The sequence below is a fragment of the Megalops cyprinoides genome, chromosome 16 (genome assembly GCF_013368585.1).
Source record: "Megalops cyprinoides isolate fMegCyp1 chromosome 16, fMegCyp1.pri, whole genome shotgun sequence".
Classification (NCBI taxonomy): Eukaryota; Metazoa; Chordata; class Actinopteri; order Elopiformes; family Megalopidae; genus Megalops; species Megalops cyprinoides.
In genome coordinates this window covers 1,423,008-1,446,882 of record NC_050598.1, presented here as the reverse complement: position 1 = coordinate 1,446,882, position 23,875 = coordinate 1,423,008, and the positions used below count along the sequence as shown (strand labels likewise).

Below are 23,875 nucleotides of genomic sequence, written 5' to 3'. Positions count from 1 at the left end.
AACTTCAGCACGGGGAGGTTTGGGGGTGGGGCAGGAAGAGGCAGGTTTGAAAGTGACGGACACCTGCCCAAGTGGTGCCCTGCTTACCACCACCAGGTGGCACCAGGGCGAGGGGGAGGAGCTTTTGAGCAGAAGCTGGATTCCTTTTCTGAGGCGTTTGCCAGGCGGTCGCCCAGTGTCCCTCTGATTCAGAACGGCAGCCGTGGAGGCCTTTACAGCACCAGTCTGGGAGTTGGAGTGGGTGGGGTCAGCAGCAATTTGGACATGGTGAGGACAGGAACGGACCCCTTGGCTCCTCCCCCTCCTCCCCCGCCCCCTCTCCTCCTCAGTCCGCCGCCAACCCCCCACTCTCTGCCTCCCCTCTCCCCGCCCAGACACACTCCTCACTTACCGCCTGCACAGCTGACACAGCCAACGCAGTCTCTACAGGCTAGCACCCCCTGCAGCTCTGCACAGCTCTGCCCTGCCCTACAGACCTTCTACCCACTGCAGCCACAGACGCAGATGCAGCCCGCTCACTGTTCCAGCCCCACCCTCACTGGAAAATGCCCCTCACTGGATTGGCTGCAGCAGTCCCATGACCAGACTGGGGGAGGGGGCTCTTCGTACCCACAGATCCAGGACAGAGACTCAAACACCACCGTGATTTTCACTGGAGATGGGGAGTTTAGCTTGCAACACACTGTGCCCAATCAACAGGACGAGTTCAAGACCACAGGTAGGGAACACAGCAAGGCTGGTGTTGCAGAAAGCCCCTGCACTAGGCTGCCTTGGACTGTGCTAAAACGAGCAGGACTCCATCAAGCTGCTCTGAACTGCACTGATTCAGTGTTAGTATGAGTATTGTTGCTGAATTTGCCATATCATTGTCTAATCAGCTAAATGTCTTCATACTACTAGCACAGATATTACTGTTACTACTGCTAACACTTTGAAAAACATATAATTGTAATAATCTGCCTGACACACTGCTTGACTACACTATATAACTTTAATATTCATCCTTTTTGTTTATCCAGTTTCATTTTTCCAAGCAGGTTACTAAAATGAGTACTTGAACTTTATCTAAATTTAATTGTTGACTGGAACCGACTGCTGTGTCCTCTGTCTCTGCTCCCACTCAGATCACTATAGCCTTCAGACCCCTCTCAGTTCCTCTTCGGGTCAGTACCCACAATCCTGTGTGTCCTTCCAGCCTGACTGTGACCCCGTAACCTCCACAGGCCCTGTGAGTCCCTGGTGCAAGGTGAGCTCCATCTTTCCTGCGGATTTCTGGTGTCTTTGACAGTCGGCATCAGGCCGTTCTGTGTGCCAACTGACTTTTGCCAAAATATTATTTGCCTCATCAAGGCAGCACACTGAGATGACTGAATCTTTCAGCATCATTTTTAATCCTGAATGCTGGGTTGTGTGACTGTTAACTTACCATTGCAAAAGAATAAAAGTATATTCCAGGTGAAGGAGGTCTGCCGAAAGTTTTTTAGCCTCATCATTATGAAAAATACCCTGAGTGCATCTTGAGCACTCATAGTTTACAGGGTAGTGAATATTTCCATATAAAGTCAGAAAACCACCCAAGGATTGCCACATCAGCCATGTCATCTTTACAAATAGGTTCTAATTCCAAATTGGAAGGATTACTTACAAATGATTACTATTTGGCAGTAGTGAACATGTGTAGTGAGTCTCCAAGTGTCTAAACCTGACTCACAAGCTCTGAGCCCTCCTCCACATCAGTTAATGGTCCTTATTAATTGTTTGGAATTTTTTGTGAGGATTTGACTGCCTTCTGCCTTTCGTCTTTATCTCACTTTTCCTCACACTCTCAGAGTCAACTGTGTTAAAAACGCAGTGAATCTCACAAGACTGCAAAAGACCTCTGTCCCTACTGTCTTTTAAAATTACAAAAGCAAATTCACAAGCAAATCAGATCATTAAAATGTGTTTAGCAGTATTTTGTTCATCTCTCTCTTCTTCTCTTGGCTGTTTAGGAGGCTCCAGAGCGAGACAGCCCCCTGTCCTACCCCCCCTCCTTACCACCCTGCTCTGCCCCATCCATGCTCCATCCCCAGGGGGATGGGTTTAGGCCAGGGGAGGGGCGCAGGGAGTATTTTGGGTCTCAGTCCACAGTGGGCGGGGCACCGCGCCCCACTAGTACAAAGGTTTGCAGAGCATCTTTGAACATGGTCCGCTATTGCACTTTGCTATCTGACATCTAGTGGATTTCAGGGGAACTGCAGGGCCTACACAAGCCTCATCTGCTTCTCAGGTGTTTCTCTCTTTTCCATCTCCTCCTCCTCTTAGAATGCGCCTCGCACCAACTACACTGGCCTCCCCTTCTACAGCATCCTCCAGGCTGACAGAACTCTGGAGGCCATCTGGCCAGGGATGCCATCCCACTACACCCCCCGCCCCATGCTGAACCCCATCCGCAGGGGGACCGGACTGTACTGCAACCTGCTGCGCTCATACCTGCAGCCACGTGGTGAGTAAGAGATCCTGCATCACAGGACTGCTTATTACAGCATAACATTATTTCTGTGTGCAGAAGCCTTCACCTATGGCAGTTGCTCTCCCACCTCAGAATACAACAATCCTCAGTTCCTGAGCTTGCTGCTCTCATTGCTATACTATACAATACTATACAAGTAGACTCTGATACACCCATGCCTGTCGAGGTTTACAATACTGTAACTACTAAGTAACATGAATGTGCTTGGCTGTATCACATCATCTAATGCTTAGCATATGTCTTTATCCAAGGCAACCTACAAATCTAAGATTTTACACAGAGTGTCACACATTTATGCAGTATAACAGTGTTAATTAAAGAGATGTAAGGTATAATATCTATAACATATACTCAGGGCAATAGAGCAATGTTCCCAAGATTTGAAACTGCAGACATTCAAATGTAGCCACATTCTCTTGTATTTCATACCATGCTCTGTTTTGGATGATGCACTGTGTTCAATATGGATGCTTTGTGTGGATCATCAGGTGACCTGGGGAACGTGTGGCCCGAAGAGGACTGTCTTTCACTCCCGTAAGAACCCTCTGTGTCTGTCTGTTGCTCCCATAAGAACATTGTGTGTGACTGTCTGTTGATCCTGTAAAAACTGCACTGTATCCTGTAAAGCACTACATTCTCATATCTGTGTGCATTGCATTGCTAGAAGTGCATAGCTCTAGCAGTCACACTGATATATGGGGAAATCCAGCCCCTTTAAAGGAACCTGCAAATATGAAAGTCAGAGTAATCTTGATAGATAATGCAATCAAAGAGATCAGCTATTTTCTCTTAGCTTTGTGGATTGAATGCTTATCTTGAATCAAGAAATTGTTCAGCTAACTTACCACTACGAGTAAACATGGCCATAACCAGGGTGGGGGGGGGGGTTGTCAAAATTAAACATATAAACATTACATACATAGAAAGAGGTCTATTGCTATTTACAAGAAACTTGTGTGTGAATTGCCAGTTCACACACAAGCCACCTGCTGCTGCCAACGTGCGTAAGTTCTCTCACAACTCTCTCACAACTCTCACACACAGCAGACACTAAATAACAATTCTAAACTGAATTAAGCATGCACTCGTCTCGGAGAAGTTCTCAACCACTGATTTTTGTATCCAGTTGTATTTAGCTTCAAATTTTATTTTTAGCTCAAAAAATGACCAAGGTCCGGACCACGGTGACCTCATACTTGGTTACAGGCATGCGAGTAAAAACCACAAGTTCAAAAATAAATGCAAGGACACAGATGGATCATACTATAGAATGTTGATCAATTTCTTCCAAAGATTAAAACCAAACCTGTAATCTCCGCTCTTGCTCTTTTCTCTCTCTTTTCCCCCTCTCTCTCTCTCTGTCTCTCAGGTGTGTGAATGTGGGTGTAGACTTCCAGGTAGAAGTTCCCCATATGCGGGAGGATGGGGCCGCTGAATCATGGCTGGAGGACCACCCCAGGGAAGAGTTGCTATGGAAACCCTGGGAAGAGCTGGGAGAAAGTGCTGAACTGCAGGAGCAAGGTGGGATCTACATCACAGTGCCAATAAAATGCATCAACATGTGTACAATCTGCCATTTGCCCATACACAAACAGCATTATGCACTGTGTGTATGCTGATATATTATACCAGTGTCCCAGACATATGGATTAATTTACTATATGTAGTTTTGGAGAGTGGGTTGATCTGGCACTGTATGTTATTGTACAGTATTACATGAAGCCTATTTATGTTATATAAATGATATTAAAATGACACAGTTCACTTAATGAATATGCGTCTCTGTCTATGCCAGTGGAGAACCTTTTGGATCTCTGCAGTTCCAGTGCTATACCAGGAGGGGGCACCAACCTGGAGCTTGCCCTGCACTGCCTCTCCCGTTGCCAGGGCAACATACTGGTGAGGATCCTCAGAGAAGTACAAAATTATCCACACCTGTCCCTTCATCCATTCATTTGCTCATTCATTCATTAACAATTATTATCTCATTGCTTCATTAATTTGCTGAGTAACACTCATTTGTCAGTTCTGTAATCCATTCTTGGTTCATCCCTTCATTAACAAACACTCATTGTGTCAATATCCATTCATTCATTTACTAAGTAACAATCATTCATCTGTACCATAATTGATTCATCTGTTCATTCATTGACTCAAACTCATTGCCCTTTCACACACACACATTGTTCACTTGCTAATACATTTTTTTCATTCATTAATAAACTCATTCTCACTCATTCGTCTATCAATTCATCTGAGGTTTCTTTCTCATGTTGGCTTGTTTGTCCATTAATTCATTCATCCATCCAGTCACGCACTCCCTTTCCCTCCCCTTTTGTAGGCCACTGTGGAGATGTTGCTGTTCTCCACCCTGTCATCATCAGAAAGCTACCATTACACTGGTAATTATTCACCTTCCACCACTGCCTCTGCCACTCTGGACCATTCTCTTTAGTTACAACGTATTGAACACACAAATACATACCATACAACGTGAGATTGTTTAATTAACAAGGATGGCATTTTTTGATTTAAATTACATTAAATGCTCATGACACATCACAGCTTTTGTGAGGTCTGTGTTCTAAATGTTATTGTTCATTGCACTCAACCTAACCTTATTCTCAGTAATTTATTCTCAGTAATTTAAATCGATGTAACTAAATTTAGCTCCGTTTTGTAATTTGAATTTTGTAACACAAGAAGGCTATAATGTGAAACATTTAAGAGAAAGCTTTGGGATTGCTTGCCACCTAAGTGTTCAAATTGCCATCCTTGTTAAATAAACAACCTCATGCTGTAGCTTTCGCAATAGTGCACAAGCTACAGACAATCTGCGTTGTTTCGCGAGCGTAATCATTTACTCTGTATACACATTGGTGTCAATTATTCTGTGAATTATTTGTTTTATTGTTAATCAAGGAAGATAAAGGGGAACAGGTTGAAAGTAATGATAGATTTAAAGGTAATGTTTCAACCTCCCCTGTTTCCAGCTCACCAGTCGCCACTGATACATACACATATGTATGTATATATATACACATACACATTCCCTCAGAAATTCTGTCCATGCCACAGAATGTTCCAACACTGGAACTACCCATCAGAAAAACTGCTTAACAGTGAAACTCTGGAATTCTTTTATCCTTGGATGCCTCAACACTGGAACTCCTTAACACTAGAACTGTTTAACCCTGGAACATCTCAACACTACAATGCATGTAATGTATGAACAATAGAACTTACATGACATTTACATTACACCACTGTAACAAACAGGAAAGGGGCAGTGTAGTCTCCATGGCATTTGACACTGCTCCCTGTAAATACAGACACTAATGGCGGTGACTCAGAAGTGTGACTCAGTACCTAATATCAGTGGGCAGCAGAGTGTAGTGGTAAGGAGCAGAGCTACTAACTGAAAGATTTCTAGTTTGATTCCCTGCCGGGGGTACAGCTGTTGTGCCCTTGGGCAAGGTACTTAACCCAAAATTGCCTCAGTAACTATCCAGCTATGTAAACAGATGTAATGTAATGTAAAATGTAACTTATGTAAATCACTCTGGATAAGAGCATCTGCAAAATATCAATAATGTAATGACTCTCTCTCTAATACCTATTGCTCCAAACCTCTGAACAAACGGTGACCTACAGCCAGGAAAGAGATTTCTGATAGGTTCATTCACTTTGACTTGGGTGGCTTGAAGATTAATCATTACATTACATTCATTTAGCAGATGCTCTAATCCAAAGCAGCTTCTCGCACAAAAGAACAGAAGTGTATCCATTCAAGTTGAATAAGTGTCAGACCAGGCTAACAATACTCCAAGACCAGTGAGTATGACCATAACCACAACTTCACAAGGGACTTCACAAAGGTCCACAGCTGTGCAACCTGACCAAACATCTTAAAAAAAGGGAAGCCAAGTACACACATACATTGTGGTCACTAGATCACAGAATCCAAAACACACTGTGACACTACACATAAAATAAAGAGCCAGTAATACAAGTAGCAGGTGTTAGGGGGTTGGGACTGAGGTGGAATGGAGATGCAGTCTGAAGAGGATCCTCAGTCTGTGTCAGAAGATAGCCAGTGATTCCCGTCCTGACCCCTGTGGGAAGTTCATTCCACCACTGAGACAGGCATCGTAGAGACAGGTGTCATGTTTGAGAGGATCAACCCTGTTAGGATGGGACAGTCAGTTGCCTCATGGTTGCAAAGCATAGTGATCTTGGTGCAACATATGGTTTGATGACTGAATGTACGGTATGAGGGGGGCTGTCCAATTCACTATCCTGTATGCCAGCACCAAGGATCTGAACTTGATGCGAGCCACAACAGGAAGCCAGTGAAGTGAGTCAAGGAGAGGTGCAACTTGACTATGTTTAGGCAGGGTGCAGACAAATTGTGCACCTGCATTCTGGATTAGCTGCAGGAATTTGATCGCACAGGCAGGAAGACAAGCAAAGAGGGAGTTACAGTAGTCCAGGCATGAGAGGACCAGGGCCTGAACTCAGAGCTGTGTAGAATAAATAGTGAGGAAGGTGGCGGATCCTTTGGATGTACAAAAAGAATCTGCATGAGGAGAAGGGCAGTTAGCAATCAAGGAAGACTAATGATAGTACTAGTGCTTTTGGTGAAAAAACTTGTAGAGTTTAGCTTAAGGGAGACGTCTTGAAATGGGGAGGATCTGGATGGGATGTAAAGCATCTCAGTCTTAACCAGGTTAAGCTTTAGGTGGTCCACCATCCACTGTGAAATATCCTTCAGGCAAGATGAGATGCGCACAGAGACTTGTGTGTCAGATGGAGTAAAAGACTGGAAAAGTTGAGTATAATCAGCGTAGAAGTAGTATGAAAAGTGATGGGAGGAAATGACAGAGCCAAGAGACTGCATATAAAGACAGAAGAGGATGGGGCTGAGTCTGAGCCTTGAGGGACACCCATAGACAGGCTGTGGGGTCTAGACAACCCACCATTCCATGACACCCTGAAAGAGCATCCAGAGGTAGGAGTGAACCCAAAGTAGAGCGGTGTCAGCGATCCCCAATGTAGCCAGGGTAGAGGTAGGGTGTGGTCTACTGTATCAAAGGCTGTAGGAAGGTCCAGAGGAATTAAGACTGAAGAGTGGGATGATGCTCTGGCTGATTGAAGAACCTCAGTGATAGAGTAGAGGGCAGTCTCTCTGGAATGACCAGCCCTGAAGCCAGAACTGAAAGGGGTCAAGACGCTTGTTCTGGGAGAGAAAGGAAGATAGTTGGTTAGCCACAGCACGTTCAAGTGTTTTAGACAGAAAAGAAATGAGAGAGACCAGACAATAATTCTGGACAGCAGATGAGTCTAGACTCCTTTACTTCAGCAGGGGTGTGACTCATGCCTCCCTGAAGGCTGCAGACACACAGCTTGTGGAGAGTGATTCATTCATCATAATGGTAGAAGACTGGGTGGTGAAGGGTGGTCTGGTGAAGTGAGTGAATGGGAGTGAAGCGAGATCTGCGGAAGAGAAAACTGATGGTGAGAGGTTGTGTACATTATGAGAAGTGACAGAGGTAAGCACAGAGGAGGGTTATGGAGGAGGAGGTAGAGAAAAGGAGACAAAGTAGTGATCAGAAAGGTGGAGGGGGTAACTGTAAGGTCTGAGGTGGAGCAGTCCCTCAAGAAGACCGGGTCCAGCTGTTTTCCTGCCTTGTATGTTGGAGGCAACATTAAAGTGAAGTCAAAGGAGTGTAGCAGGGGGAGGAATCCAAAAGCTTGAGGGGTCTCTAGGTGAATGTTGAAGTCCCCCAGTAGGATGAAGGGGGTTCCACCCTCCGGGAAGGAGCCGAGGAGAACATCCAGTTGCTTAAGCAAGTCTCCTAGAGGGCCAGGTCATCTGTAAATAACAATACACATTATAGAGGGGTTAGTCACAGTAACAGAATGTAATTCAAAAGAGGAGATAGAGAGATGAGAGGGAGTACAGAGAATTTCCAGGACTGAGATATGAGGAGCCCAGTCCCACCACCCCAGCCAGAGGGTTGGGGAGTGTAGGAGAAAGAATATGCAGTGCAGAGGGCTGCTGGGGTTGCGATGTTGTCTGGGGCAATCCATGTCTCTGGAGGTGAGGAACTGAAGGGAGACAAGGGAGGCATAGGCTGTGATGAAGTCAGCTTTCCAGGTTGCAGACTGACAGTTCCACAGGCCTTCTGCAACACGCAGGTTGTTGGTGGGGGTCAATGAGGGATATATATGGTTGGAGATGGTGGAAGGCCAAGGACAGTGATGTGCGAGCTCTGCAGGAGATGGTGACAGAAATTGGGAGACAAATTTTGTACCAGTGTTCTGCCTCGATGGACTCTTGTCTTTGTCCAATCGAGTCTTCCTCTGACCGAGGCTATTGCTACCGCTGCTGCTGTACCATCACCCTTTAAGTACTCCAGTTAATAAATAATGCAGCTGTGGAGACACTCTTCTAATAAGCTGCTCAATCAGCATCTAACTACACAGCACTACCACCAAAACTTCCACACCCAGCTAATTATCAAAACAATAACACCAAATTGGCAGCAAACAATAAACATGCAACAAACAAATAGAGAATATAAGCAATCTAAACTTGCAAGCTGTAGTGGCAAAGCACAAGTTAACCAAAGTATTAGCTTCAAATAATCTTGTTAACACTAATTGGCTATCAACAGCGAAACTAACCTGAATTAGCACAACATCGGTTTCTCCTTCCACAACTGATGAAATACACTCTTAATCAGCAGTAGCCTGACTGAACCTTGGGTTTAACATGTTAAAGTGATGGTGGGAGATGGTGTGAGATGTGGTAGCATGTGGTATTTTGGACCACCTGTCCTGCAGCCTGCAACTTTATCCATGTTTTTAAGCCTGTATCTCTACTGTGGAATTAACCACACTCTGTGTGTCCAGGAGCCAAACTAATGTGATGACTGTACTCTAATACGTTTCACTCATCTGAAATCCTACCCCCTCTTCCTCTCTCTCTACAGGTAGTGATGTCTGGATGCAGTCTGAGAGAAGATTATTTCATAAAGCATTTGCCACCTACAGTAAAGACTTCGCCCTCATCCAGAACATGGTACATGTCTTTCTCTGATTCCTATCTGTTACCTGGCCACCCATTAGTGCTCTTGAGCCAGGGGCCTTAATAACACAGACTCTGATACAATGATCTTAGAGTGGGATTAGAGGTATGTTAACTCTGTGTATGTGGCTGTGTATGCACGTGTGTATATGTATGTGCGTGTTTGTGTGTGTGTGCGCATTTGTATACAGGTGAAGACAAAGCGAGTGTCCCAGTGTGTGGAGTTCTATTACCTGTGCAAGAAGATGCCTGAACTGCAGCGGAAACAGTGGGAAAGAGAGATTGGCGGAGTGGAGGAGAGGAGCAGTGTGATGAGCAGCACTGTAGGACCCACTGATCTCTACTGTTGCTGCTACTGTCACTATAATGCTGATCCTATCATGAGCTGAACTCTGCTGCTGCTGCTGTTACAACAGTGATCCTGCATCAAGCTGATCTCTGCTGCCGCTAAAAGAACGTATCCCTGACATATAACAATGATAATGATAATGTTTTGCCTGATTGCAACAGTAATCTGGGCAGGTGCTGACTATGTAAAGGCAGATTTTTCCTGTGGAAATAAGTGATGCTTCCCTGCTTATTCTGCTTGGTGTTTTGGCTGTCACAGATAGTGGTACATTTCTGTGTGCTGAGCAGATCCTTTTTAGTGCTACAGTAGGGGAGATATCTTAAAGCAAAATAATCTATAAAGAATATCCCCTGAAGCCGCTGACTCAAACCACAGCCCATACCTGGCCACATGTTTACAGAAAATCTGCTAAAAGGAGGGGACAGCGTGGGGTTCCCCAAAAGAGTGGAAACTGGTGAAATGACAATGGGTTGGTTTCTGGGTACACAGAAATATTGTTTAAATCGCTCAAACAATGGGTTGGAATCAAACAGCCTCTACACTTCCACGCAATGCAGCTACATGCCGCCATATTTCAGATACAGATGTGCGGAATAGATGGGCTATGGATATGGTTATGTGTGATTTATGTGGAAAACCTCAGGATGCCACAGTGTGAAAACATCAAGAGCTAAAAGAACCCGCCTCGCATTTCATTGGTCAGTTTTGCACTGGCTCAAGACTGAGTTGAGCCAGCATTTGTAAACCCATTTAAATAATTCCCCTGATTTGTTGTGGATCATTTATATCATAAGCCAAATTATTTCCGTGACACTGCTGAAGGCTAATTTAACTAAACTGTAAAATATAATTGTAACCCTCACCCATTATCTCTTTCACAGACACTCCCAGCCTCAAACACAGTGGTGAGGCCACTGGTGATGGATACTGCAATGCCAAGCCCCTCATTGGCTACCAGCTTCCCGTGTAAGCAGTGTGGAAAGTGAGTATGTCCAATCAGAAGCTAGCTCAGTGGTTCTCAAACTACATCAATTTAACCCTGTTATCCTTCTTTCCTCCTGTTCTCCCTTCATCTGCCTCAGCACTGTACCCTCCCTCCCTATTTTTCTTTGTCTACATACAATATTTTTTTAAAAAGTTAAGAGCTTTTTAAAATTAAAAATTTTTGTCTTTTTCTCTCTCCAGCTTTCTCTCTCAGTTACATTTAAATGCTTTATTGGTATATTATAAATATATTGCACATATTGTCAAAGACGGCAATCCATAATAAGAACATGTGCTGTCCATATTACATTACGTTACGGTCATTTAGCGATGTACATAGGCTACAATATTTTACATTTATACAGCTGGATATTTATTGAGGCAATTCTGGGTTAAGTACCTTGCCTAAAGGTAAAACAGCAGTGCCCCAGCGGGAAATTGAAATAACAACCTTTTGGTTATGAGCCCTGCTCCTTCCCAATATGCTACACAGCTACCCATATTATATTTGAAACTATACAACTGATAAAAAAATGTTTCTTCCTTTCTCTCAGAATGTTTTACAAGATCAAAAGCCGCAACGCGCACATGAAGATCCACCGGCAGCAGCAGGAGGACTGGAGAGAGCGCGGCCACCCAAGCCAGATCCTGACCCACAATGTGGCTCAGAATCTGACCCAGAGCCAGGCCCGGCTGGCTTTCCTGCAGGGCCCCAGCAACCACATCAGCAGCATCAACAACGGCAACCCCAATGCCATGCCTAACACCCCCAGCCTCCAGCTCTATGCCTCCCCAACCTGGGACACCTATGAGCTGACGGCTGACCCCGGCACCTTCTACTACGACCCGGAAGGGAAAGTCATGCTGGGCATGACAGGGACTGCTAAAGCTCAAATTCGCTGGCAGTAACTTCTTATGTTTTTTCCCTTTGTGTTTGCCAGCTTTTAGCAGTGTTACCACCACTGATTGCATCAGTTTATTCTGAAATTGCAGTGCACCATAGACGTATGGTAACAGCTTCTGGCAAGGATATGTGTGACCTGTGAATGCCTCACATAGATTAGTGGAGCTGTGCTTTGATACTTTGGATCAGCTTATACAGCATGATAACTTTAGCTTTGTGGATCTGCCTCACATATATCTGCATACGTGTAGGCATGAGTGATAATGTGGGGCACAGCAGGACTGCCTGGATGTGTTGTCAGTAGACAGTAAGTGATTCCAATTAGAGACAGCCAGTGACACAGCACACTACAGTGAAGTGTGGCCTTCTTGTAGGGCCAAAATGACATTGTGTGCATTTTAAAAACAGGAGTTCCTCAACCATGTAGCATAGTTTAAGTACAAATATTTCCTTGGACCAGAATTAGATTTTACATTTGTTCAAATTAATGCTTTTTAATTCTCATGAATCCTCAGTTCAGCTAGCCCATAATATAAAAGGCTGACACGGTCCTGTCAGACATGCACCCCATCTGCCCAAAGATCAACATGCATAAATGGTCTATAGCTTGCTCTGTTCCCAGTTCCCAGTTCTAATGAAAAGAGCTGTTTCCTGAACATAGTGAATGTAAAAATCTGTTTTCTAAGTCATTCATTAACTAAATTCTAGCTATGCACCAGGAAGTGATCAAAAGTGCACAAAACACTTCCTTGATGGATCCCTCCATCTGACATCAGAAAAACAAGGGATTCTGGATACAGCTGATTCTTGGAGAGGGTAAAAAGGATCTATCCCTCTAACTTTTTAAATCATTTTCCAGTCTCATAAGGCTGTTGAATTTTGTTTGTTTTCTCTGTGTGGCATTGATCAAACTAGTGAGATATGGACTGTGCTGTGAATTCAAGTGCTACACATAGTATGTACTACACACACGCGCACATGCACGCACACACGTAATCATGGTTGTCAAAGTGTCTATTCTAAGCCTTATAAGTGGAAGTAAAAAAAAATAATAATAACATTCATTTCTCTTTATTATGTAAGGCATTATAAATAAACAGCTGCCAATTTGATTGAATCTGGGGATGAACAAAAATAGAGCCTGATGATATTGATATCAACATTTGCCATAAATGGAGAGAGAGGGAAAGAGAGAGGGGGGAGAACAAGATCATTGTGCAGTTCTGGTTGTGGTCTATGAACGATTAGCATTCTACATTATGATGCACCGATTATCCTGAGAATATGTATCTTGTAATTGTAAAAACAAAAGAAATACAATGGAAAAAATAAATATTTATTTTTCATTTACTGTTTGATGCCTTCTGTTGTGTTCAATCCATACAGGACCCGCTACATATAAAAATATAATTTGGGTTGCTCTTGTCTAGCTTTTGGAGTCACAAGAAACTCAGCTCTCCCCGTAGCGGCGAATGCGCAGCTTCATAGTACCTGTCGAAATAACATATCAAGTCCAGTGGCGGAGCCAGAGGGGTGTCCCAGAGCCATGTAGAGACATGCCATCACTACATGGCTCTGGGGTGTCAGGGATGGCAATGGACACCCCTGATACCTGATTGGCCACCCCGGGTGCCACCCTAAAATTTCATTCGCTATCACTGGCAGTTTGATGCTGGTTGACATCTCATTTCACCCGTGAGCTGTAGAAATATTCTCTCTTCCTCGTCCTCGATTTGAAAAAGGCGCCACCGGATGTGAAAATAAACACTTCTTTCAAGAAGAGGTGAAATGAGATGTCAATCAGCATCAAACTGCCAGTAATAGCGAATTAAATTTTAGGGTGGCATTCAGACCTGCGGCGAAAGCACTATTTTGAAGTAAGTTTTAAGGTTTAGCATCGGGTTTAGGTTTCCTGAACAGCTTTTACGAAAGTTGAGTCGCTGTATAGATGCATATTGACAATTTGGCTCCATAACAGACAGTTAATCAGGTAAGAGAGATCGGTTCCCAATTTAGCCTAACATTATGTTTACATCTGTGCTAGTAATACACGCCACGCATATACAGTGCAGTGTCGTAAGTTACAGTATAGGAGTGGAGTAACTAGTACAGCTGTCAGTGTTCAGCAAGTTATAGCATTTAGCAATTTGAAATCTATTAACTCAGTTAATTTTTGTACTTGAACTCAAAACGAACTGAACCAATTGTTATTACCAATCTTAACATTACTCAAAAGATTACCACAGTTTTCAGATAGCCTGTTTGCTATCATAAAGGTGTAAGAAATTATAGCTACTTATTGCAGAGTAGGGCTAGCCATGATCTAAAGAGTAACATAGGCTGGTAGCTGATTTTAAGGTACAGTTATAATAATGGGGATTTGTAATTAGGGGCCAAGCACCCAAGGTGCTAGGCACCTATTGTAATTGTTAGAATTTTTCACTATCATTATACTTTCTCCTCTGGGAGTCTATGGCAGCCCATAGAACCTGTTGGTGGATTTGTATGAAATTTGGCACATTGATAGAGGACAGTCTGAAGTATCCAGGCCTCAAATTTGGGGTCAATCCATCCATCTCTGTAGCGCCATTTGTCAGAACCATTTGTCCTAGAGTTGTGATCTTTTTTCCCCTGAATCCTTGGGTCATGAAAGGCATTAAAGTCCGCCGTATTGGATTTTCTGCCATTTTGAATTTTTGAAAACCTACTTTTGTGAACTAGTCCTAGGCCGTTGATCCTATCACCACCAAATTTGGTCTGTATCATCTACAGATGGGTGTGACCAAAAGTTATTCAAAGAATTTTGCTAGGGCAAACGATACGGCTGCTGTCGTCCAATGAAATTCCATGGTGAAGACACCAAAACAGGAGACAAAAAGAATTACCTGAGGTGTTTGTCCCCTTCATTGCTGCTTGCAGCTATATTTGGGGGCCAAGCAACGAAGCTGTGAGAGCACCCATTGTGTTTCTACCTTTTCTTATTATTATTAAACATCTTTCTTCTGCCATTGAAGTCTATGGCAGCCCATAGAACCGTTTGGTAAAAATTTGTGAAATTTGGCACACTGATTCAGGACCCTCTCCTGATTCTATTGACCAAGTTTCATATCTGCACCACGAGCACTCTAGCGCCACCAACAGGTCAAAATTGGGCCTGCATTTACACATGTAACTTTTGAACTGTTTGTCTGTTGGACTGTTGGAATCCTTGGGTCAAGCCGAGTTCAACGCACCCTATGATGTCAATGTACGCAAAGTATTTGATTTTCCGCCATGTTGGATTTTTTCGAAAACACAAAAAAAGTTTCACAGGTCACACATTTTCTCCAATCTTCACCAGATTTGGCATACATGATCTTCAGACCAATCCTCACAAAAGTTATTGAATGGATTTTTCATTTTCGAAAGCGTTCGCCCCACACAGCCAATCGAAATCAGCGGCTAAACAGGGAAGTGAGCTCATATCTCTGCAACGCTTTCTCGTATCAAAAACAAACTTGGTAACATGGACTCAGGACCCCATTGGGGGGGACGCAACACAAGGGTACCGTTGGAATCCTTAGGTCAAGCCGAGTTCAAACGCCCCCTATGACGCTAATTTCCGCCATTTTGAATTTTTCCGCCATATTGGATTTTTTCGAAAACATGAAAAATTTTCACAAGTCAAAGTTTTGTTCAATCTTCGCGAAATTTGGCATACATGACCTTTACACCCAAGACACTTCAGACCAATCCTCACAAAAATTTACGAATGGATTTTTCATTTTCAAGATTGTTTGCCCGTCACAGCCAATTGAAATCAGCAGCGAAGCTGCTCCATCTTGGTACATGGAGTCAGGACCCCATTGGGGGGACACCTAAAAATTTAGTGGTATTTGGCCTCCAGGGGGCGCTGCAATTAGCAGAAATGCATTTTGCCTGATAAGTGTTGAAGGACTGGGATTTGAAACATACTAGTTGTGGCTGGTAAAACTATTTAAGGTCTCAAGGCTGACACACGTCAACTTGTGACGTCATCCTTCTTGGTTCAGCCGCAATATTGGATTTAGTCTGAAAAAAAAGAAGTTTCACAGGTCACAAATTTTGTCCAATCTTCAGAAAATTTGGCACACGTGATCTTCAGACCAATCCTAACAAAAGTTATCAAATGGATTTTTCATTTTTGTGATCATTATTATTATTATACTTTCTGCCATGGGAGTGCAGCCCATAGATCCATTTGTACGATTTTTATGAAATTTGGCACACTCATAGAGGACATTCCCAGCTGTCCACTCACCAATTTTGGGGTCAGTAAATCCAGCCCTGTAGCGCCACCAGCAGGTCAAAGTTCAGCTAACATTTTTGGACATAATTCTTTTTTCCTAGATTCCTTAGGTCAAGCCGAGTCCAACACACCCATTGCCATCAAAGTCCCGCCATATTGGATTTTTCCGCCATTTTGAATTTTTAGTTTTTTTTCGCTACGCCTCTACAAATTGTGTCCATCTTTACAAATTTGGTACATATCATCTTCAGATGATCCTCATAAAAGTTATCCAAAATATTTTAGATATTTCAAAAGCGTTCGCCCCGGAACATGCAATGAGTTTAACAGCCAAGATCTCAGCAATGCTTTTGTGTCTTCACACCAAACTTGGTATGTGGACTTCCTACACAGTCCTGAGAGTGTCCAAGAAGTTTTGTGTCATTTCACCCCTTGGTGGCGCTATATACCTTAAAACAACTTGAATTTCTGCCACATAATGTTTGATGTCTTTAGTTTCAGAATGATGATTTCTTTTTTCTTTCGATTCCTTGGTCGATGTCAAGTTGAGCAGATGTAAAATTTTCATTTCCACCATATTTGGTTGTTTGCCATTTTGAATTTTAATGAAAACAGTCTTTTCGCTACTCCTCTCACAAATTTTGTCCAATCTTCATGAAAATTGAGTCAGAGCATATTGAGAGCATGCCACACAAAAGTTATCCATGATTTTCTGTTCATGAAAAGCATTCGCTAGTAATGCACAGACAAATTCAACAGCAAAGACGCCAAACAGGTAGTGAGGCCATATCTCAGCAATGCTTTTATGTACTGACACCAAATTTGGTGCCTGTGTTTGTGACTATGACCTGAGGGTGCCCAAGCGTTTTCGTGGTATTTGACCACTAGGTGGCGCTATAACTCTTATTGCATATAACATATTATACTTATATTTTAACATATCTTCTGAATTGCATGGCCTAAAATCATAATTCTTTCTTCTTCTGATTCCTTCAGTCATGCCAAGTTACACACACATAATGGTTTCAATGTCTGCCATGTTGGATTGACTGCCATTTTGAATTTTAATGGAAACAATCTTTCTGCTACTCCTCCCACAAATATTCTCCAATCTTCACCAAAATTGAGTCAGAGCATAGTGAGACTATACCTCACAACAGTTATCCATAGATTTCTGATTACTGAAAGAGGTACTGTAGCAAAACAGGCCCTCATTGTGCTTGGGCCCTGTATCGCTGCTAGCAGCTATATTGTTTCATAGTTTTTATTGGTCCTAATACCGCCCTGCATCATAAATCAAAAGTATACCTTCATGGATTTAGTGGAACAGGGGTCTGGGTAAAATGGTGTTAACTGACAGGGGTAAATCATGAAACTAGTGAACAGCTCAAGGACCTTTCTGCATCACGACAGGCAAGAGACAACGCCAACACTATCAAAATTCTTAGTTTGCTGGGAATGAACACCTTCAACACTTAATCATTGGTGTGACAGCCCATAATGTGGTGAATGTGGACCATTCAAAAGAGGTTGTAGAAAAGGGACACATTGCTTCATCTTTGTCGTTGTCTTTGTTTGCGCACCACCCCCATCTCTCACAGGCACTCTGTTTACAACCCAGTTGAAACCTGCTCAAACCGGTCCTGCTGCTTCCCTTATCAGCAGGACCCCCCGCAGGTAACCCGAGGCACAGGTGCACCCCCAAGGTCACCATTTGCCCTCTGACCTGTCCGTATCCTTTGGCCACCAATAAGAACCTCAATAGGGCCAAGGATATGGGACAATATAAAGTAGTGGTGACCTCCCCCACCTCAGTACTGCAGTGGATGCAGCACATGCAGAGAGTATGCGTTGACGTCACTTTCCTGCCGGAATATGCCCCCTCAGTCAGACTGAGTGGCAAAACATCCTGCAACATGGCTGCGTTTAGTACGGGAAACTGCGAAACCGGGAGTAAAACAAATGATTATCTGGCGAAATCAAGGGCAGCTGGACTCGACAGTGATCCTTACAATTTACCAAAGAGCCATGGACATTGACATGTGGCCAGGAATCGGGTTTCCTGACATTTATATGTACCTGATTTCAATGCCGGGGAAATAGGCTACACAAAGCAAAGCCTGAAGGCATACAAAAGCCGGGACATTCTAAAATGCTTAACGTGGCTTAATGTTCCAAAACTACAATCAGTGATCACCAAATTTCTCTCAGACATCTCTTGTCAGAAACACTTCCTCCTGTCAAAAAATCAAAACCGTTCGTTATCTCACGGTCAGCATTTTCCTCTGCACTGATGCCCATTATAAGGAAAAAGCTTAACGTGGTTTAATGTCCCAAAACAGCGATCAATGATCACCAAATTTGTCTGACATCTCACATGTCATAAACACTATCTCCTATCAAAAAAGCAAAACTCTCCATTGATGCCCATTATAAGGAAAACGATTCGTAGCTTAATTTTCCAAGTGATCAACTAACAAAAAAGCAACACTGAGACGACAGCGCTTAAGTAACTTTGGCCTCACTACCATATTCCTTGGATTTTAGTTTAGCTTTTTTCAATTTCCAATTTCTTGTTGAATCTATTTGTACAGTCAATCGCACAACAGCTCTTTCCCATTTTAAATGTGTTTTTTGTGTTTTTGCAGCGTTCAAGCTGAACGCTAAAGCTGCCACTCAGTACGTCTTTCTGCCACTCAGTGGGTGTAACCTGCGATGACTCTGCCTACTGTGACGTCACGTGCATAACCTCTATACCCGCGGGGTGAAGAACTGAGGAGACCAAACCCCTGGGGAAAGATTATTGTTTTGTCGTTGTGTGCATCTGTGCCTGAGAAACCACACACACATCCACACATTCCACACCCACTCCACGAAAATCCTCAATAAGCTTCTGAACCCGGAACCTGACTCCTGTGTCCTGACCAACACCCCACTGTGACAGCAAATTACCTTGAACCTAGTTTATGGGCGAAACTGCCCCCTCAGTTTCAGAGGTTGGTAGAAGGGTCTTAAAGGACATGGTAGGGAAAAATGTGACAGAATATATGTTCAAGAGGAAAGCACATGCAGTCACCATGGACTCCAAATCCACAGTCAAACTGAACAATCGATCCGTAACTCTTGTTTCAGAGACTTGTGATTGCTGGGACACAGGCAGGCATGCTAGCTGACACCTTCAAGTTTGAACTCTACGGGTATCCACTTGCCCTCTTCGAAATGAAAACAGTGCTTCTCCCAGCGAACAAACCCCAAATTGCAAAAGCTATATGGAACACTGTGCCTCATGATGATGTGCCAGAAAGAGACATCCTGTACCTCTTAGATGGAGGGGCCCTCCTCCACCAACTACTCTGGGAGATACGGGGCAATAGTGGAAACTTGCATTGGTTACGTTCTAAAACATTATGGGCAATCAGTGGTGATCGTGTTTGATGGGTACAGCAGCCAGCTATCTATGAAGGGTGGTGTTCATAAAAGGAGGAATACAAAGACTGGCGGGAAGGTTTCATTCACATCAACCATGTCACTGAGGTTGAAAAAGCAGGAATTTCTGTCAAACAATGGCAACAAACAATGGTTCATAAACCTGTGATACAACATCCAGTGTGTTTGGAGTTGGGAAAGGGGTATCTCTGCATCTGGTTCGAGAAAGTGACTCATTCTGAGTACAGGCCAGCATTTTTCAAAAACAATCTGCTACCAAGGATGAAATTGCTGCTGCAGGGGAAAGGGCAATGATACTAATCAACAAAGGCGGAGAAATGGATTCTCTCAATGACCTAAGGCTGAAACATTTCTAAGCTAAGGTGACTGACAGCAAAACAGCTATCCACCCTCCCAACTTGCCACCAACATCTTCCTCTGCCATGTTTCACAGCTTCAAAGGCCCTGTTCACACCTGGCATTAACATACGTCTTCGGTGATCCGATCACAAGTGGACAGCTCTAAGTACACCTGATCAAACCTGGCATTAAAAAGCATCTCCACATGCGTCTTGAGTGACCACTTGTGATCGGATATCACTTCCCTGCTCTATGTGCAAATAAACATGGACATCATTTCCGTTTACAAATGTAAGTTTACGCATCATTTAAGGGTCTGCTTGAATGAATCTTGTTAAGACTGTCACTATGAAATAATGTGTGCTGTATCTGTAAATGAAAACCTAGTTGACTAGCAAGATTCCGTTCATCACTGAAATTAAATACCCTTAACTCAGCTACAGCTGATCTTTTGTTAAATTCTGTTTAATGTAGTTTAATATCAAAGGGTGTTTGCTGGTTTGCTAGTATTGTGAACACATTTATGAATTACTTTTCTAAAACCGAAGCGCGCTTGTAATGGAAGAAAGCAAAAAATGCTTAACATGAAAAGGCTTAACGTGGCTTAATGTTCCAAAACCATGTTAGCTTTTTCCTTATAATGGGAGTCAATGGAGAGGAAAACACTTACCATGAGATAACGTCCATACTCATAGGATTTCGGTCTTGATTTTTTTGACAGGTGTAAATGTTTATGACAAGAGATGTCCGAGAGAAATTTGGTGATTAATGATTGCAGTTTTGGAACATTAAGCCATGTTAAGCATTTTAGAATGTCCCCTTGATAACTACAACACTTCACACATTATTCATAATACCATTTTCCCATGTAATATATTGCATTACACCTTTGGGGCTTGGAAGTATCTGAGGTAGCTTGCGAACTCTAGTTATTATTGTTGCCTGTTGTCGCACCCTTTCGCATGTAACTTATTTTTCATGCTATGTAGCGAATGTGTTAGGCTATGTTACATGGTTTGTTATGTTTTCATTAGCGCTGTTAAGCTTCTCGTACTTTGAGTTAGCATTTGCTATATTCTTTAATGTTAAATCGTTAAATTTTTCCAATCTCGTGCTCTAATCACACTGGTTTTAGCATATGCGCTAAACAGCTACTCACACTGGTGTGAACGCTGTTGGCGCGTGAATGAGTACGTACTTTTGCTTATGCAGAAGACGTCAGTTGAGTGGGCGGTCCTTCAATGTGGCCCAGGACACATTCACATTCACACTGCTAAAAGAATGTGGCCATATGCAGCCCAGCCACCTCCGAATGTGATCTGAGTGATCGGATCTCAATACGTCCTCAATGCGTCTAGGGTGCGTGCACGCCTGTACTTAGTGCTGTTCACTTGTGATCGGATCACCCAAGATGCACGTTAATGCCAGGTGTGAACAGGGCTAGAGTGTACCATCAGATTCAGGAATGGATGGGAAACTCGCTACCACCGGAGGAATGGGGCTGGAGGATTCAAGACTCATGCCTCATTCCCATCCATTCCGACCAGGACCCTGCTCCTCAATCCTTGTTGGAGCTTGTGTGCGGCAACTGCAAGTCCAGGTTGTGGCACTATCCGCTGCAAATGCCGTCATCAAGGACTTGGTTGCTCCCTAGCCTGTTCAGAGTGCAGAGGTGTGTGCACAAAATTTGGATGAGGACATGGAGTGAAGATTACATGTAGGCCTACAGTCAAGGCATGTTTCAAGATTGGTCTCATTTAAGGTTTCAATCTGTGTGCTGATATGCATCATGGTTTTCATGGAAAAACATATTACTAAGATATTACTAAGACTAGTTATCAATACAAATAAAAATTAGCATATCCTATAAAAGCCCATATATCAACCACACACAACAATCGTGGCCAGATAACCCCCCAACCATACACAGTAATAGTTAAAATTTACAAAAGCTAAAACAGCCTTAGAAGGCGGTGACCTCGCGGCTAACAATAATTACAAATATTCCTAAGAGCGTCAAACGCGCTCTTTAACCGGAGCACCAAAATCCGCGATGCACGGGTACAAGGCATGCACGGGTACAAGGCACTAGCAATTATCCTATACAAGTGGGAAAAGCAGTGGCGGCTAGTGGGCCACTTCTTTCTTTCGTGATGGCCGTGTCACATAGTCATTTATTCTCATACACACTGGCTGGCTGAATCGGCAGTCCTCCTGAAAATCTCTCCCTTGCTCCCCTTTGGAACAGCACCTAAATAACGGCGCTGGTCAAGCTGCAACCGCCAAACACACACTCCCACAGCTCGCTCTGTGCCTACCAGGCTTGCAGGGTCACCCAAGTGAATAGTCTTGCCTGCAAAGCTTCCATACAAACGCGAACTTGAAATCTCGCGGTACACCCAATGAACACACCACCTGTGTCAGCTCTCACTCCCCTCTTATCCCCTCCCATCTTCCCTGCTGTCTTAAAGCTATACCGACTACATCAATAAACATTGAAAATGCAATAATTTATTAGTATAGAGAGGTTACTGGTACAATTGTCATCACTGATTTAAATAGACAACCCTGATGCTCTCATCTGGTTTTAAACCCACATCAGCATGCTTTAGAAGGTCCTGGTGAGTGAGAGGATCACAGACTATCCTTATATCACCTTGTTCTGTGTACTAATGTGGGGGGACAGTACCTAGCTCTGTTCTGCATGAATCTTCATCCTGTTTGCTCTCCATCTGTGTTTGAAGACCCAGGATAGAGTGCTCTTTGGTGAAAGCCACCATGGTTAAATCCAAACAGCTGCTAATTGTCAACACCCCTTTAAATGTGTTTGCACATAAATCAATTGCCTTCTGTTTCTGCATGCTTTTCTAGCAGCTCTGAGCACATTTTCTGTAGGTGTAAATATTGGTCTTGCATTATGCACCTCTTTAGATAGACTCTGCTCTTGCTTGGGTCTTAATGCATACGAGGGGTCGAGCTGGAGTCTGGAGCTGGAGCTCTGGTTGCTCTCATTAAACCACAGGCCACGGGGTTCCAAGCTTATGTATAAGGCTAAAGGTCATCAGTCTGTATAGGCTACATCAAGATCCCTAACTCTAACCATGAATGAAATGGATCTGCTGCCTTTACTTAACCTTGGTCTGCCCACAATGAGCGATTACAAATCCAAATCATGTTTGAATAAGGACCATCAGCCCCAGGTGTGCCGTACTGTATCGCATCCTACTGCAGCCTTGAAGGCTTGATGGGTAATGACCTAGCATGGGCTGATAACTAATAAATCGTTTATCAACATATAAATCCACATAGCTCTAGCCATGTAATTTTTCATACCAAACATTTTGTGTAGTTTTATTTACGATCACAATTATGTTAATATTATAATATTAACTATACTATATTAATTATACTATAATCAGTGTATATTATATATACACATACTGGATCCTCTCTTAGTAATTACAAAACCCTGAATTAGGTCATAAATGGGACTGCCACCGAATTTTTTGAAAAATAAATGGTACCCAGCCTATAAGTATTCCTCAGTAGACTTTTAGTCACGTTCTATACACAGTACATTCAATGGTTTGAATGTATATATTACTTTCTCTGGGACATGACATTACATTGCATTATTGTCATTTAGGGGATGCTCTTATCCACCGCGACATGCATGAGTTACAGTTTTATCCATGTCTACAGCTGGATATTTACTGAGGCAATTGTGGGTCAGTTACCTTGCCCATAATTTGCACCAATTATTCTATACGTAAGCTGCCACACAGTATACGTGTCATTCCTCTATAATGTGTATTTCATTGCAGGAAAGCACATTGACCAGAGGTGAATGGAGTAGAAACTGGGGGAGAAAAAGAGTGGATAGAGTATGAAAAAGGAGACCCATTTGAAAGAGGGAGGGAAGGAAGGACGTAGAGGGGTGTATGGGAGGATTAGCAGAGTAAAGTGAACACAGTGCAAAT

The 23,875-nt window shown here is 43.2% G+C and overlaps 1 protein-coding gene across 1 annotated transcript; it reads left to right on the top strand.

Annotated features, from left to right (window-relative positions):
- The first annotated feature begins 264 nt into the window (after positions 1-264).
- On the top strand, positions 265-9,994 carry LOC118791119 (transcriptional-regulating factor 1-like). Its single transcript, XM_036548381.1, has 10 exons — positions 265-718; positions 1,125-1,246; positions 1,992-2,162; positions 2,305-2,485; positions 3,001-3,046; positions 3,882-4,033; positions 4,308-4,411; positions 4,854-4,914; positions 9,511-9,599; positions 9,797-9,994. Exons 1-10 carry the CDS (start codon positions 265-267, stop codon positions 9,992-9,994), a joined length of 1,578 nt encoding a protein of 525 aa, XP_036404274.1.
- The last annotated feature ends 13,881 nt before the right edge of the window (positions 9,995-23,875 follow it).